The sequence below is a fragment of the Dipodomys spectabilis genome, unplaced genomic scaffold (assembly GCF_019054845.1).
Source record: "Dipodomys spectabilis isolate Male_0828 unplaced genomic scaffold, ASM1905484v1 ptg000199l, whole genome shotgun sequence".
Taxonomy (NCBI): domain Eukaryota; kingdom Metazoa; phylum Chordata; class Mammalia; order Rodentia; family Heteromyidae; genus Dipodomys; species Dipodomys spectabilis.
In genome coordinates, this window is record NW_024870876.1 from 206,984 (window position 1) to 221,813 (window position 14,830).

A 14,830-nucleotide genomic window follows, 5' to 3' on the forward strand; every position below is an offset into this window, starting at 1 on the left:
GAGCGCCTACTGTGCGCTCGGTGCCGTTAGGAGTCAAACGTTGGGGGCCGGGGAGGGGGAAAGGGCGCGGAAGACGGTGAAACCCGCGAGGTTCCGGTTCTTAATGCCTCCAGGGCGCCTGGGGCGGCGAAGCAGAGGCGACCGGCTCACCCGATCCCAGGGGCTCCGGGCGCACCCCGCCAACCTAAGCCAGTCCACCTGTCTATCCCCCCACCCCTCCAGCCCAGGGTGCAATCAGTGACTTCCTGTGGGAGGGTGGGGGGGGCACGCTTGACCTCCCCCCCCTCCCACGCCTCCCCCAAACTTCCTAACGTCCTTGGGTTCGTCACGGACCGACGCGGCGAGCGCCCCCCCCCCCCGCCCCCGGGCGAGCGCGCGGCGCCGGGACCGACCCCTCCCGCGAAGGCGTCGGCGCGGGCTGGCGTAGGGCGTGCGTCAGCTGCAGCCCGCCGGCGATTGGGGCTCGTGCGCCTCCTTCGGTTTGGGGCTAATTATAAAGTGGCTCGAGTCGTGGCTGGCCTCGGGGACGACGAGGCAGGTGCTCAGAGCCCCGCAGCCCGGCCCCGCGCGGCGCCCGCGACGGTGAGGTCCGCACCTGCCCGCGCACCCCGCCGGCTCGCGGTCCCCCCGACGCCGCCCGGCTCACGCTCACCTTTCTCTTCCTTCCAGACTCGTGCTCGGGACCCGCTTCTCCCCGTCAGCCTGCTCCATCCCGACAGCGTCCACGTAAGTGACACGGGCCTCGAACTCGCCTTGGCTGCGAGGATTGGGGGGGACCCTCGCCTGCGCTCGTTGCATGGGTGGGCGCCCCCAACTTCCTCCCGGTTCCCCTTGGGGGGGGGGTCCTGTTCCAGGCGCTGCCTCCACCTGAGCCCGTTCTCAGGCTGTAGATCTCGGGCGTTCGTTCCGGAATTCTGCCCCCGCGGCAACGGACGCCCGGGAAGAGGACAGGCTCCCCACCCCGTCACCCCGCGTTGGGGGCGATTGAGAGCGATTCTGGGCCGTCCTCGAATCTCTCCCCCACCCCCCGAAAGGTGGGGTGCGCTGCGAGCGGTTGCTCAGCCAGAAGCATCCCTAACGAGTCTTGCTCGACGCCCCCCTCCCGCGGCCGGGGTGTCGCAGCCAGGCGCCCCTCGCTCCCAGGGGTCTGCACCCCCCCAGGACACGCTCCAAGCGCGCTTCCTTCTGCCCCGCGTAGCCCATGGCGCGGCTCCTGAGCCTCTGCACCTGGCTGCTGGCGCTGGGCCCCGGCCTCCTGGCCTCCATGAAGTCGGAATGCACCCAGGACTGCGCGACGTGCAGCTACCACCTAGTGCGCCCCGGCGACATCGACTTCCTGGTGAGTGGTGCGCGCAGGAGCGAGTCTCTGGTCAGTCCTCGGACGATCCGCCTGGGTCGGATCTCCGGGTCTCGCACGCACACCCAGGCAGAGGAGCCCCCAGCGCCAACCCTGGGGACCCAGGTGTCCTGGCTGTTCCCAGGACGCCTGGCCAAGGTCCGCCTACACTCTGCACTCTGGTTCTCAGCCGAGGGGACCTGCACCGATCTAGGTACAGGTAAAGAGCAGGGATAGCCCAACACGTATCTAGTTCCTTTTAACCTTGGAGCTTCGAGTATCCGCTCCACTCCACCGCCCCCCACCCCCACCCCCTCGCCTCCACACACGATGTGTTCTCTTCAGCACCTCGGATAGCACCGGATGCTCGCCGAGACTGATGCCTGGTCACCCCATTTCTAACATCCCAGCCAAGAATAGTTGCTTCTCACACAACTATCCCTCTCACAAGTAATGTGCCTTTTAAATTAATGACATTTCGTCACCATCTTTTCCCTTCGAATTTCGTAGTTCCTATAACTTGGGGGGGGGGGGTGTCTCTCCGGGATTCTATCCCAGCAAAGGGATAGAAAAAAAAGGGATCAAGAGGGAGGACGGGGAAATCTCAGAAGACAGGAGAGAAAGCTCTTAGTGATTGCATGGGCGACTGAAGACAGAATTCGGCTTCTGTCTTGTGTCAACTGCACTTTTCTAATAGCTTCTAAAAGCAACCGTTTCTTTCGGCCATGAGAAGGGCCCAGGAGAGTTGGCCAAGGTCCAAAGACAAACAAGGTATTGGTGCAAAGACAAATGACATTGAAAGGAACAGGAGGGAAGGAAGCTGATGACAAAATGACTGTTATTCTAATCTAATCCAGGAGCTCTTGCATTATTACCTAGGGTGCTCAACTGAGTCAGAGTCTATGCATATGAAATTCTAGATGCTTCCTCCGAACCTGCTCGCCACATGATTCCTTTGCATTACTGTTGAAATTTGTTGCAATTCTGTATTACCCTTAAAATCAAGAAAGGAGGGGAGGGGAAACAAGCTTGGTAAAGAGTAATGTATTTATCCAGAGTGATTTTGGATCTACTTGAACCTTTAAGGAAATTCAATGTTGTACCAATGCTTGTGAAGGAAACAGTAAGGAACAGATTTTACAAAAAAAATATTCAAAGTGTCTATTTCAGCTTAACTCTTTCATTTGAATTACCTGATCTGTTTCCATTTGTGTATGCTAACTTGGGCTTTGATAGATGTGTCTTCTATCTTAAATTATGAGGGAAAAAATGGTCCATTTAAAATAGGAAGAACAGCCCCTTTCACTCAACTGTTTCATTTTTCCCCCCCGAGAAAGTCATGTGCTTTAAGCTACCCCTAAAAATTAAATGAATGCTACACACATAAGAATAGATCTTGTGAGCCAAGAAATGTATACACAGGGGAGACAATAACTGAAAAGATTCCATGTCCTGACCCCAAACTCCCCTGTCCATTTACATATGCACTGGCTTTTGTCCCCTGCTAGACAAGCATATAGCTCAACCTCAGGGTCCACAGTTCTCTGCCTTCTACATAAAGGTTATGTGAATTCTAGAATAACTTTTTAAATGTTCTAACCTGGCCTCAAAGTCATAGCAGTCACATCACTTACTTAAGTGGTGTGATTTGGTAATTAATATAACTGACATGTTATATAAACAATGCATGTTCTACTTTTTAAAAATTTAATCTACGAGCACTTCCGCCTGCTCTAAAAATACCAACTTCTTTCTTTAAAAAGGTGGGGTTTCCTTTTCCAGTACTGAGGCATGGGCTGTGCCCAGAGTTCATTGTGGGGCAGCCAACCCTTCCTGGATGTTACCAAAAATTCTGTTTTCTCTCCCTTTCTCACCTCCACTCATCATTTCACAAAATTTAAGGTGACATCTAGAAAGGTTGCTCTTCCCAAACTTCTCATTGGTGTAGTAGCTTTTCTTTTAACACAGATGATAGTATACATGGAGTTATATACAACTTGCATTTATAAAAAGACAATAACCAACAATCATTTTTTTTTTAAATCTCTTAAAGCATTTTAAGTAATGATTAAGCAACTTGTTTCATCTTACATCTTATATTTAGGGATGTTGTTCTCTCAGTAACAAAAGATTTAGTTAAAGCTCATTTTGCTAGAATGACTGGGATTTGGGGATTTCTGCTGGAATGTGCACGTGTTCCCACATACGCACGTGCGTATACCCACACCCACACCCACACTGGCAAATTAAGGGTGTTTAGTCAAAGATGTGTGGTAAAAATCAATATTCAAGTTATTACCAAGATTCTCCCATGTGACAGACACTTGTGCTTAGTACTGTGGTAGAGCCAAAAATGCAAAAGCAAGCTTTGGCGAATGTCCAGATCAAATTTACCATATAACCTTGCCTGTACCATAGACAGCAAGGTGTGACAAGTATCACTACAGATATATAGTTAGCTGTAGGAATGATACAGTAACCTCATCATTTTTAGTATGAATGTGCTATTCTTGTTATCTGCCATGATTTGTTTTTGAAGGATTACCAAATCACATACATTTAAAAGTCTTTTGGTACAAGTACACAAAATATTCATTATTAATTTTGGGTAATCTGTCCATAAATACATTCAAATGGAAATATTGTTTCCATTTCAATAGCTTAAGTTTTTTTTTAATTTTTTATTGTAAAGATACTATACAGAGGGTTACAGTTACATGAGCAAGGTAATGAGTACACTTCCTATTGAGCATTGTTACCCCCTCCATTGTTTTCCCCCTACCATCCCTTCCCTCCCTACCTTCCCAGAGGTTCTTTTTTTTTTTAATTGTGATTAAGTGATTACATAATTTCCCAAATTTCACAGTATTGTGGAATAATGATGCTCATTTAAAGTCACAAGTTCATTCTAACTTTCCTGGAATAGCTTACGTTTTAATGCTTTAAACCTTAAACCAGATATTATTGGGAATAAAACAAGATCATTTTAATTAGATTATCTTTTTAATACTTTCATATATAGAAACATTTAGTTTCCTCAGACATAAAGCTTAGTCATTAAGACCTGGTTACTGTATAGCCTAAAGATTTTGTTACATGAATAAAATGATTTAATTCATGATGAAAAATAATGTGAGAACATTTAATTTCATTATATCAGTATGTTTTTAAATAGCAGGAAAGGGCCTCACTTTGCTAAATCAAGGAGCTTCAATGCATTTTCTGTAAGTAGATTCAGACAGCTAACAGAGCCCCTTAAATGCTGAGAAATATGGCATGGATTGTATAAATGCTTACATGATGTTAGTCCTCTTTTCCCATACATAAGCCATCTATTGAATAGAAAAATACCTGAAGAACATTGTAAGAATCTATAGCCTAAATCTCACAATTCCTTGAATGTAATTGTTATATAATAAAGGGAACTCATAAAAGCTAACCATTCCTACTCTATTTTTAATACTACTTCCATTGGAAGACTTTTTCTCTACTTTGGCTCTACAGTAGCCAAATAGAAAAATCAGCATGGATAATTTATGCATTCATGTGTGTGTAATTTCCTATCTGCTTTCACCTTTACATTAGGTAAAGACTTAATTAAATGCATTTGATTCAAGACAACACAATGTGTTTTAATCAACCAGGAAAAAACAAAACATCCCTAATTATGGCCAATCGATATACCAGAATCCAAATAATTCATGAGATTTAAATTGAATGTTTTGGATGTCTTTCTTTCTTGAAAGATGGAAAATGTTTGCAGGAACACTGACTACTGTTGTAGTAAAATATTAACACCACCAGCAGATGAATCCTATTAATACTAATTTTATCAGCAACACTTGTGCAATTAGGAAACTATCCTGCATTTAGTAAATAGAACATTTCTCCCTTTTGGTTAGAAAAACCTCAAACAAAATGATATTATTGGCAGGGGAAAATCACCAGTACAATACCATTATGAAGACAGCCAACTAAAGTTAGAACTGGGAGGGGTCTTCTAAAATTCTGACATATCACAGTATATTCAGCAGGCAGTTTCTAATTAGATTCAGTTCATCCTCCTACTTTTTCCAGTTTTTATTTGCTCCATTTGCCTCTTGAGCACGATGTTATGATGGTAAGGTGGAAAGAGATTTTAACCCTAATTTCCTGTGTGGGGAGCCAGAAATATTGCTTTTCTCCATTTCTCCCTATTTTAATTATGTTATGCTAAAAATAAACCCTTGCTAAAACCTAAAAAAAAAAAAAGATGTAGATGACCTTCCTCACTGGGCATCAACCTATCAAAGCAAGCCTATTGCCTACCACAGGTTATTAATTCCAATGTCTTTCAGGCTTGCATGCTGGAATGTGAAGGCCATCTGCCCTCTTTCAAAATCTGGGAGGCCTGTAAGGAGCTCCTACAGGTCAAGACATCTGAGTTCCCTCAAGAAATCACCCACCCGCTCACAGAAAGCAGCAAGCAGGATGAGGGCCACTTGCTGGCCAAAAAGTATGGGGGGTTCATGAAGAGGTACGGAGGTTTCATGAAGAAGATGGATGAGCTTTATCCTGCAGAGCCGGAGGAAGAGGGCAATGGAGGGGAAATCCTTGCCAAGAGGTATGGCGGCTTCATGAAGAAGGATGCCGAAGAGGGGGATGCCCTGGCCAATTCCTCCGATCTGCTGAGAGAGCTGCTGGGCACAGGAGACAACCCCGAGCAAGAGAACCACCACCTGGAGAGCAGTGACAACCAGGAGGACCTGAGCAAGAGATACGGGGGCTTCATGAGAGGCCTCCGGAGAAGCCCCCAGCTGGAAGATGATGCCAAGGAGCTGCAGAAACGCTACGGAGGCTTCATGAGAAGGGTGGGCCGCCCTGAGTGGTGGATGGATTACCAGAAACGATACGGGGGCTTCCTCAAGCGCTTCGCTGAGTCCCTGCCTTCTGACGAAGAAGGAGAAAGTTACTCCAAAGAAGTTCCCGAGGTGGGAAAAAGATATGGAGGATTTATGCGATTTTAAATACCCTTTCCTAGCAGTAGCCCGGCCCTCCCCAGCCTCCCCGCGGTCCCAGTGAGCAGCTGCTCTCTCATGGCATATAGCTGTCCTGTGTGGCTTGCACTGTGTCGTTGCCCTCGTGGTCTGCATAATTAGGCAGCCTGAATGCTGTCATTTCCGTCTGTGTCCTCTTGCCAGTCTTTAAGCTCAATCCTGCTAGAATAGTTTTTGGTCCCCTTATACCTGTTTTTGACAAAGCATCAGCAAATGCTTCCTTGTATATAGACATAATAAATCCCTTTCCCAACTGCACCAAGCTCTTGTCCGTATTCTCTCCGAGGCCCTCCTTCTTTGAGTGACCGCAGCTCATCCCAGACTTGGAGATAGTGGCACCATCTGCTTTTCACGCTAGCTCCTTCCTCTTCCATCAGAGGCTGAGAATGTGGGTTCATTTTTAATGCTTCATATATGAACTCCTAAGTAAACACATGGTGACAAAATACAGATTACAAACTGGGCACTAATGGCTCATGTCTGTAATCCTAGCTACTCAGGAGGCTGAGATCGGAGGGTCATGGTTCAAACTAAATGTGAAACCCTTACCTCCAATTAACCACACACACGCACATACACAAGAAAAAATACAGAAGTGAAGCTGTGGCTCAAGTGGTAGAGTGCCAGCCTTGGCCAAAGAAGCTCAGGGGCAGCACTCAGGTCCACAGTTCAAGCCCCAGGACTGGTAAAAAAAAATTTTTTTAAGAGGGAAGGATCATTTCACTTTATTTTACACAGAAGAAAATGAATCCCCAAAGGGTTAATTAGTTGGTCCAGCAGTTGAAAATTAGAAATAAGGCAAAAGCCCCAACTTCTTATTCCCAATAAGTATCTTTTCCATTCCATTTCCATTTCTCCTATCCAGGGCACTAACACAAAATGCAAGAACTTGTGACTTCGTCTTAGTCACCTTCCTTGAACTATGACCATAGTAGATTCTCTATTTGAAGAATGGATGTATGAATGAATGAATGCATGAATGAATGGGGTAGATGGATCAACTAACTTGACAACCAGATAATCAGGAACAAGATTATGGTTACTTTATAAAGCAAGTTCCCAAAAACACAAGGACCATATGAACACTTTTAATAATGAAAGCACATGTGACAACATTCAGATACGAGGAATATAATATCAATCTTTTCTAATTGGAACTCCGTATATCCCAACCCCCATCTACTAAGTCATTGTCCCAGGACCCTCACATCCAGCCAACATTTCAGCAAGGTAGAAAATAAGTCTGATCAGTAGAGTGTCCCACCACAAACTTGTTGTCTTAAACGTTTGTGCTCCATTCAGATACAGCAGCCTGCTCTCTTAGTACAACCCTGCCAAGGATCTGGGAGCATCCATGTCAGGAGACCTGTGCCCTCCTATTCAATGCCCATATCACAGGTCCACATGTTCCCACAGCACTACCCACATCAGCCTTCCTAGTCCTGCGTACACTTTTTCTTCCAAGAAATGCCCTGGAAACTCTCCTCCTTTTGAAGGGTAGAGGCAAGTACTGAAAGTGGAACAGTTCAAGGTGCAAGTGATAAGCAGCAGCTGGCCTGAAATGGTGTTAGAGGGAGGTAAAAAGTGGTGTATTTGAGGTTTTAGTGTTTCTTCAGTCTTGGCCATCTATCTATTGGAAATTCCAGCTCTTCATTATCAGATTATTTTTTTAAGAAACCCGAAACCTAGATTTTTAAACCAGTATCCCAAGTATTTTAAAATTGGCAATTGATTCTATTTAAAACAATGTGAGATGGGCTTGTATATGTGTAAGTCAAGCTATATCAAAGGCAGAGGTAGGAGGATTACATACACCTGCAGTCCCAGAACTTGGGAGGCTGAAGCAGAACTGGAAGTTTGGAGGATTTCCTGGGCTACACAACAGGATCTTGTCCCCAATGGGGGTAAAAGAAAGAAGAAAAATTAGACAATGTCAAACAAGCACATCTTCAAATCAGATTTGAGAAATATAGGATACTTTGCAAAAAGAAAAAAAGTCATTAGCATATTTCTCAACTACAGCAAAGGATTCCCAAGCTTCAGAAGCAGGAATCCTGTCTAAACTACCCAAAGAACAAAGAGAAATGGCTCTATACCTTTTTGAAAATACAGTCATTATTTTACAAGAAAACCATACGTCTACATACCCATCCTCTACAACATGTTCGAAAAAATAACACATTTACAGTCTCATGAACAGATTACCTTTTAAAGTGAGCACAGCTCTTTTCACAGAACTCTTACTTATTTGTGAGGAGCTGCTAGTTAGGGGTGAATACTCTTGAGTATTCACAGACAACTGCATCTCCATTTTACCACCTGTCACCTCTGCCAGCAGCCACAGCAGTGTCACATACTGCTCTGCAGTCTCTCACAGCCCAGTCAGAACCAGGAACCTAGAGGATGGTCTAAACACTTCAGGAAGGAACAAAGGAGAGGAGCTGGGCAGTGAAATAGGGAAAGGGTATGTGGACTAGATAGCTCTTCCTCCACATCTAGATTACAGGGGCATGAGCCTGCACAGAGCACCCATTGACATCAGATCTGGGCCCCAGACAGTTCATAGTGGTAAATATGGTTTGAGTTTGTGCAAAAAGGTGGCTTGAAACTGAAAGCTGATGGCTTACACCTGTATCTACTCAGGAGGCTGAAATCTGAGCATCATGGTTCAAAGCCAGCCAAGGCAGGAAAGTCTATGAAATTCTTAACTCCAACTATCCACCAAAAAAACAAAGAAAGCTGTGATTCAAGAGGAAGAGCACCAGCCTTGAGCATAAAATCAAAGGGACAGCACCTGAATCCCGATTTCAAGCTATAGGACTTTCATACATGCACACATTAAAAACAACAACAACAAAAACAGCACCAGTAGTTCACACTTGTAATCCTAGCTACTCAAGAGGTTGAGATGTGAGGATCCACTATTCAAAGCTAGCCTGGTCAGGAAAGTCTGTGAGACTGTTATCTCCAATTAACTACCAAAAAGTGGGAAGAGGGGCTATGGCTCACACGGTAGAATATTAGCCTTAAGAAATATATGCTCAAGAATGGCACCCATCCTAAGTTCGAGCCTCAGAATGTACACGTGTTTGCGCGCGCGCGTGCGTGCGCACACACACACACACACACACACACTAAATCCTAGGCATAGGTTAGTCATAACCCCAGTCCTAAGGCTGCTTGTGGAGCACACATGGAGGACTCAACTGTGTAGGCTTCTCTCCATCTCCAGATATCTCCTGTGCTTGCCAGGCTTCAGTCTGAAAATCCATCACTAAGATTTTGCTCCTTTAACACCTTTCAGACTTTGTTTTCAGCATTTTCCCAAAGTCATGTGGGTTGCTACTATCAAAGCAGATAGCAGTGGGTCCTCCATGTGTGCTCCACAAGCAGCCTGAGGACTGGAGTTATGACTAACCTATGCCTAGGATTTAGGATGAAAAGAGTCCAAGCCACCTTCATTTTTAAAAGGGCTCTTGCGAAAACTTACATAGACGGAATGGAGAATGAAGACCCATTCAACCTGCAGAGGGCGCTGCTGCTCCTTCCACTCCCTGCTGCCTGGGCTGTCTCTTCTTACTCACCTGGGCCTCCCCCGCCTGGCATGGGAGCACGAGTCAGGTCTGGGTTCCTTCTGAGCTAGTAACAGTGAGCTCTGGGGCCAGCCAGAAAAGCCAGTGACCTATACGAGCCAAAGCTCTCCTTCCTGCCTTGTTTTCCCCCTTCTGTGCCTCCTTAGTTGTCCTAACAAATAAAGGTGACCCAGAGTACAAAGATCAAGCATACAAAGTAGCTGCTATTGCTCTGCCACCTGCATCTTCGGTGTGGATCTTGGAGTCTCCCTAACCTGGCCACTTGATCCTGAGTGCCAGGCTACCTGTGAGCCCTGGTCCCGTCACCTGCAGGAGGTTTCTTGCCAGGTGGCTGTGTCCCACTGAACTGAAACTATTTGTAGAACATTAATCAATACTCATCTACATTTGCTCAATAATTTTACCACAAATCTGTATAATCAGTTCTCTATGTTATGATACAACTGTCCAAATCCCTACGGCACCAAGAGAGACACCTGTAATCCCAGCTACTCAGGAGGCTGAGATCTGAAGATCATAGTTCAAAGCCAGCCCAGGCAGGAAAGTCCATGAGACTCTTATCTCTAATAAACTACCAGAAAACCAGAAGTGGCGCTGTGGCTCAAGTGGTAAAGCTCTAGGCCCAGAGTTCAAGCCCCATGACCGACAAAAAATAAATAACTACAGTATGTAAGGTGGGAGGTATGGCTCAAGACTAGCAAGTAGGAGGACCCAAGTTCAAACCTCAGAACCATCCCCATGTATATATACATACATAATTTTATGTTATATATAGTTAATGCATATAATATATATTATATGTACATATTATATTGTATGTATTATATATATTATAAGTATATATTTATATATAGATATATTTGGGGGGGGTCATAGGGCTTGAACTGTGGGCCTGGGTGCTGTCCCTAAGCGCTTCAGCTCAAGGCGAGCACTCTACCACTTGAGCCACAGTGTCACTTCCTGGTGGTTAATTGGAGATAAGAGTTTCATGGACTTTCTTGCCCAGGCTGGCTTTGAACCACAATCCTCAGATCTGTCTCCTGAGTAGGTAGGATTACAGACATAAGCCACCAGCACCCGGCTCCCCAAATAGTTTAACTTAAAGAGGCAGGAAACATGTTTCAGTCTATGTGTGCTACTATTAGAAAGAGTAGTGTGATTGTATTACAATAAAGTAATTAATAAACAATAGAAATGTATTTCTTATATGTATAGAGGCTAGACAGACCATAATCAAAGCATTGGCATTTAGTGCTTTGTCGTGGGCTTCACATGGCAGAAGTAAAAATGGCAGAAGTGAAAAAAGGCAAAAGGGGGAAAGAAGAGACTAACAAGCTCCCCAAGACCTTGTACTTATTTATGTTTAAAATTGTAAATTGTGGGGCTGTGAAGGTGGCTCAGTGGTAGAGTGCTTGCCTTGCAGGCCCTGGGTTCAATTCCTCAACACCACATAAGCAGAAGAAAGCCAGAAGTGGCTCTGTGGCTCAAGTGGTAGAGTGCTAGCCTTGAGCTGAAGAGCTGAGGGACAGCGCCCAGGCCCAGAGTTCAGGCCCATGACCGGCCAAAAAAATTAAATTGTTATTATAAAGGTGATATACAGAGGGGCTCCTGTTACATAAGTCAGGGCAAGAGTACATTTCTTTTTGGACAATGTCACCGCTTCCCTCTCCCCAAGTCCCTTTATAAAACACGAATTTGTTTGCCCTCCTAATTCAGTCCCCTACTTCTTTGCACTAGGGCATTAGTCATTAAGTTTCAAATACAAATTTTGAGGGAGGTGGTAACTCACCTAAAACTCATGTTTTTCTCACATACAAACCATGTTTAATTCAATAACCCTAAAATCTTAACTCATTCCAGCATTTTAATGTCTTCAACCAGAATCTCATCTAAATATGTAAAATAGGTATGAGTGAGACTCAAGGTATGATTCCTCCTGAGGGAAATTCCCCACCTGTTGTGAGTCTGTGAAATCAAATGTTATGAGCTTCTAAAACATAATGGAGGGATAGGCTCAGGACAGACATACTCATTCTAATGGTAGCAATGGGAAGGAAGGAGCACCAGCTCCTATGTAATCCAAAGCCCAACAAAGCAAGCAGTATTAAACCTTGAGACTTGGGAAAAATCTTTGACTCTACTTTCTGGACACAACATAGTAAGGAAAAGGCAGGCAGTATTTAGTACCAAAACTACTTCCACATTTTCATTAGCAAAACCCCAGTTTGTGTACTAATTTGTTTTTATTTGTGCTACTATAACACAATATCTGAGACTGGGTCATTTATAGGTAATGGAGTTTTCTTTCTGACAGTAACAGAGCCTGGTAAATCAAACAGAGGTGAAGAAGCTTTTGTGTCTCATAAGGATTTTGCTGAACTTGGAAGATGGCACTTTATCAAGAGGGAACAAGTGTTGTGTTCTGATGTGAAAAAGTACCAAACATGGAAAAATAAGTTAAAGGTTTTTAAAGTTCTTTTAAAAGATACTAATCCATTCATGAAAGTACAGCCCTCATGACCTAATTTTGCCCAAAAGCCCCACTCATTAATGACAGAGCAGTAGGACTGGGAGTAAGGAACCCTGGTGGCTGAGATTAATGACTTGGATGTTAATAAGAACACACATTCTGGACTGCTGACATTGATGGAACAACTTGTGCCATGCAGCAGGGTCTTGCTGATTCAAAGTTCTCATAGCCTGTGGGAAATAATAGTCCCTTTCTGACCATCCAATGCCAGGAACTTCCCAGCCCAACATAAAGAAGTTAAAAACATGTAACCGAGTCACTGGAAATTGATCATATACAGGCTCAGTTTCCCAGGACTGATTACTCCCATACCTACAGACCCCCAAAGAGCTCTGGGGCCTGAGAGCAATCCTCATGCTTGAATCTGTCTACCTTCCCATCTTGAGAATGAACTTTTATTTTGCTTTTTCTTTATTTGGCATTAATAAAACCCATTCCTGCTTAAGTCTCCTTGTGTTTATCTTGGAATTGAATTCTTTCTCTGACAAAACAAAAAACTTTCTGGCTTTCAAACCTAGTGACCCAAATCTGGTTACATCTTTTAACAAACCAGGCCAGAAGAGTCAAGGAGACTCCTATTTTGATTCAGGTGGTTTTTTAAAAAAAAAAAAATTACTCCTTCAATCCTGGTAAGCCAGATTCTATTCAACTTGTTGCTTTTTTATTTTTCCTCAGCTCATTTAATTGTCTATTTTGCTACCCTGTTTCCATGGTTGGGGAAGAATTATGCAACTATTTTTGTTACATAGCCATCAGACATTGGTCTGTGGAGCAATGCCTGACTGGCTCTAGACATTGAATATTGTGTTCCTACCATTATATTTATGATTAGAGGATTTGAGGAGCAATGACTTCTCATTGGCTTGTCTCATATATTACCTGATCTCTTGCCATCATATAACTCATTTTTTTGGACAGTCCCAGTCATTAGGAGGAACTTAGCAGTTGGCCCCCAAAACACTAAAGGTTATCAACCAGAGAAGGAAATGGGATTAGTTTATGAGATGAAAGATGAGACCAGATTCTGGATAAAAGGCAAACCAACTTTTTATCTACCTTCTAATGGGCCATGATGGCTCTAATCCACTCAAAAAGTATCCCCAGAGGTCCCAAGTAAAAGTGCTCATTTTAACTACAGAAAGTCTGGGTATTAAAGAATTTCCACAAAAATGACAGCCACCAAAGATGCCCTATCCCACATCCAAGTCTAAGTGGCACTGGAAAAAGTATGGACTTTGGCCTTGATCTCAGATCAGTCAGAAAGGGTAACTATGGTCATGTTCAACTAAAGCTGCCAAGGGCCCTGTCCTAGAACTATTCACCACAGAGACACCTGTTTCCTTATCTATATGCAAAGGAGCAGCACTTGGCCAATTTAACCTTTCATTCTGGACTCTTGCCTTCCAGAGCTTGCAATGATTGAGGTTGAAAGAAAACCTCAATGCGGCCCAGGCCTCTTCTCTCTGTATATAGAAAGACCAAGTAATTGCCCAGAATTTTCCTTTTGTATCCTAAACTGAAATCTCAGCACAGAGACTTAATAAAAATTTAGGGTTCTTCGTGTACTTTTTCTCCCTTCTACTTGTCATTTTTTTATACTAAGGTATTTTTTGCGGATGAAGGTCATTTTGGAGTTTGTTATCTTTGCCAGCCCTAAATGAAATGTAACAAGTAAGATCAAGGAAGTAAATGTATAAAGGGGCCTTTTCAAATCAAGTGGCAGTAAAGTCTGCACAAGCCCTACAACTATGTATGGACAGATAAATTTTATTTATTTATTTAATTTCTCAGAAAAATAGTTTGGTTAAAAAAAATAAAAAGGCAGAGTGTCAGTGGTCGGTGTCTATAATCTTACCTACTCGGGAGGCTGAGATCTGAGGATCACGGTTGAAAGTCAGCCTGGACAGGAAAGTCCATGAGACTTTTATCACCAATTAAACACTAAAAATAGCCAGAAATGGGGCTATGTCTCAAATGGTAGAGGGCTAGCTTTGAGCAAAACATCTCAGGGAAAGTGCCCAGGCCCTGAGTTCAAGCCCCAGGATCAGCACAAAAAAAGAAGGAGGTGAAAGAAGAAAAGGAAGAGGAAAAGGCACCATTAAGTTGGATATAGGATATAGGTAAGGAGGTTCTAAGTAGGAGAACATTATTTTTAGGAAGAAAGAAACTTGTATATTAATAAGTTTTTGCCCTAAAAGCAAACGACTGTTTGAAAATGGAAAGAAATAAGCAAGGATAAAACCTGAAGATAAAAGTATAAAGCTTTTGCTCAAGGTCTGTTTCTTCAAGGAAATCATCTAGGGCTGAGATGAACTGGCAAAGCAAAAGGAATATT

The 14,830-nt window shown here is 43.9% G+C and overlaps 1 protein-coding gene across 2 annotated transcripts; it reads left to right on the plus strand.

Moving 5' to 3' along the window:
* The first annotated feature begins 531 nt into the window (after positions 1-531).
* Penk (proenkephalin) lies at positions 532-6,610 on the plus strand. Of its 2 annotated transcripts, none has more exons than XM_042696151.1 (4): positions 532-587; positions 670-726; positions 1,199-1,339; positions 5,674-6,610. In XM_042696151.1, the coding sequence occupies exons 3-4, from the start codon at positions 1,202-1,204 to the stop codon at positions 6,340-6,342; spliced, it is 807 nt and encodes a 268-aa protein (XP_042552085.1). In that variant the 5' UTR covers positions 532-587; positions 670-726; positions 1,199-1,201; the 3' UTR covers positions 6,343-6,610. The 2 variants fall into 2 exon arrangements, with proteins under 2 accessions (XP_042552085.1, XP_042552086.1); XM_042696152.1 differs by having other exon boundaries at positions 539-582.
* The last annotated feature ends 8,220 nt before the right edge of the window (positions 6,611-14,830 follow it).

Coding starts and splice junctions, on each gene's coding strand:
- Penk (XM_042696151.1), top strand. CDS start 1,202: ATGGCGCGGCTCCTGAGCCTCTGCACCTGGCTGCTGGCGCTGGGCCCC. Junction 1,340..5,673: donor CCGGCGACATCGACTTCCTG/GTGAGTGGTGCG, acceptor AATGTCTTTCAG/GCTTGCATGCTGGAATGTGA.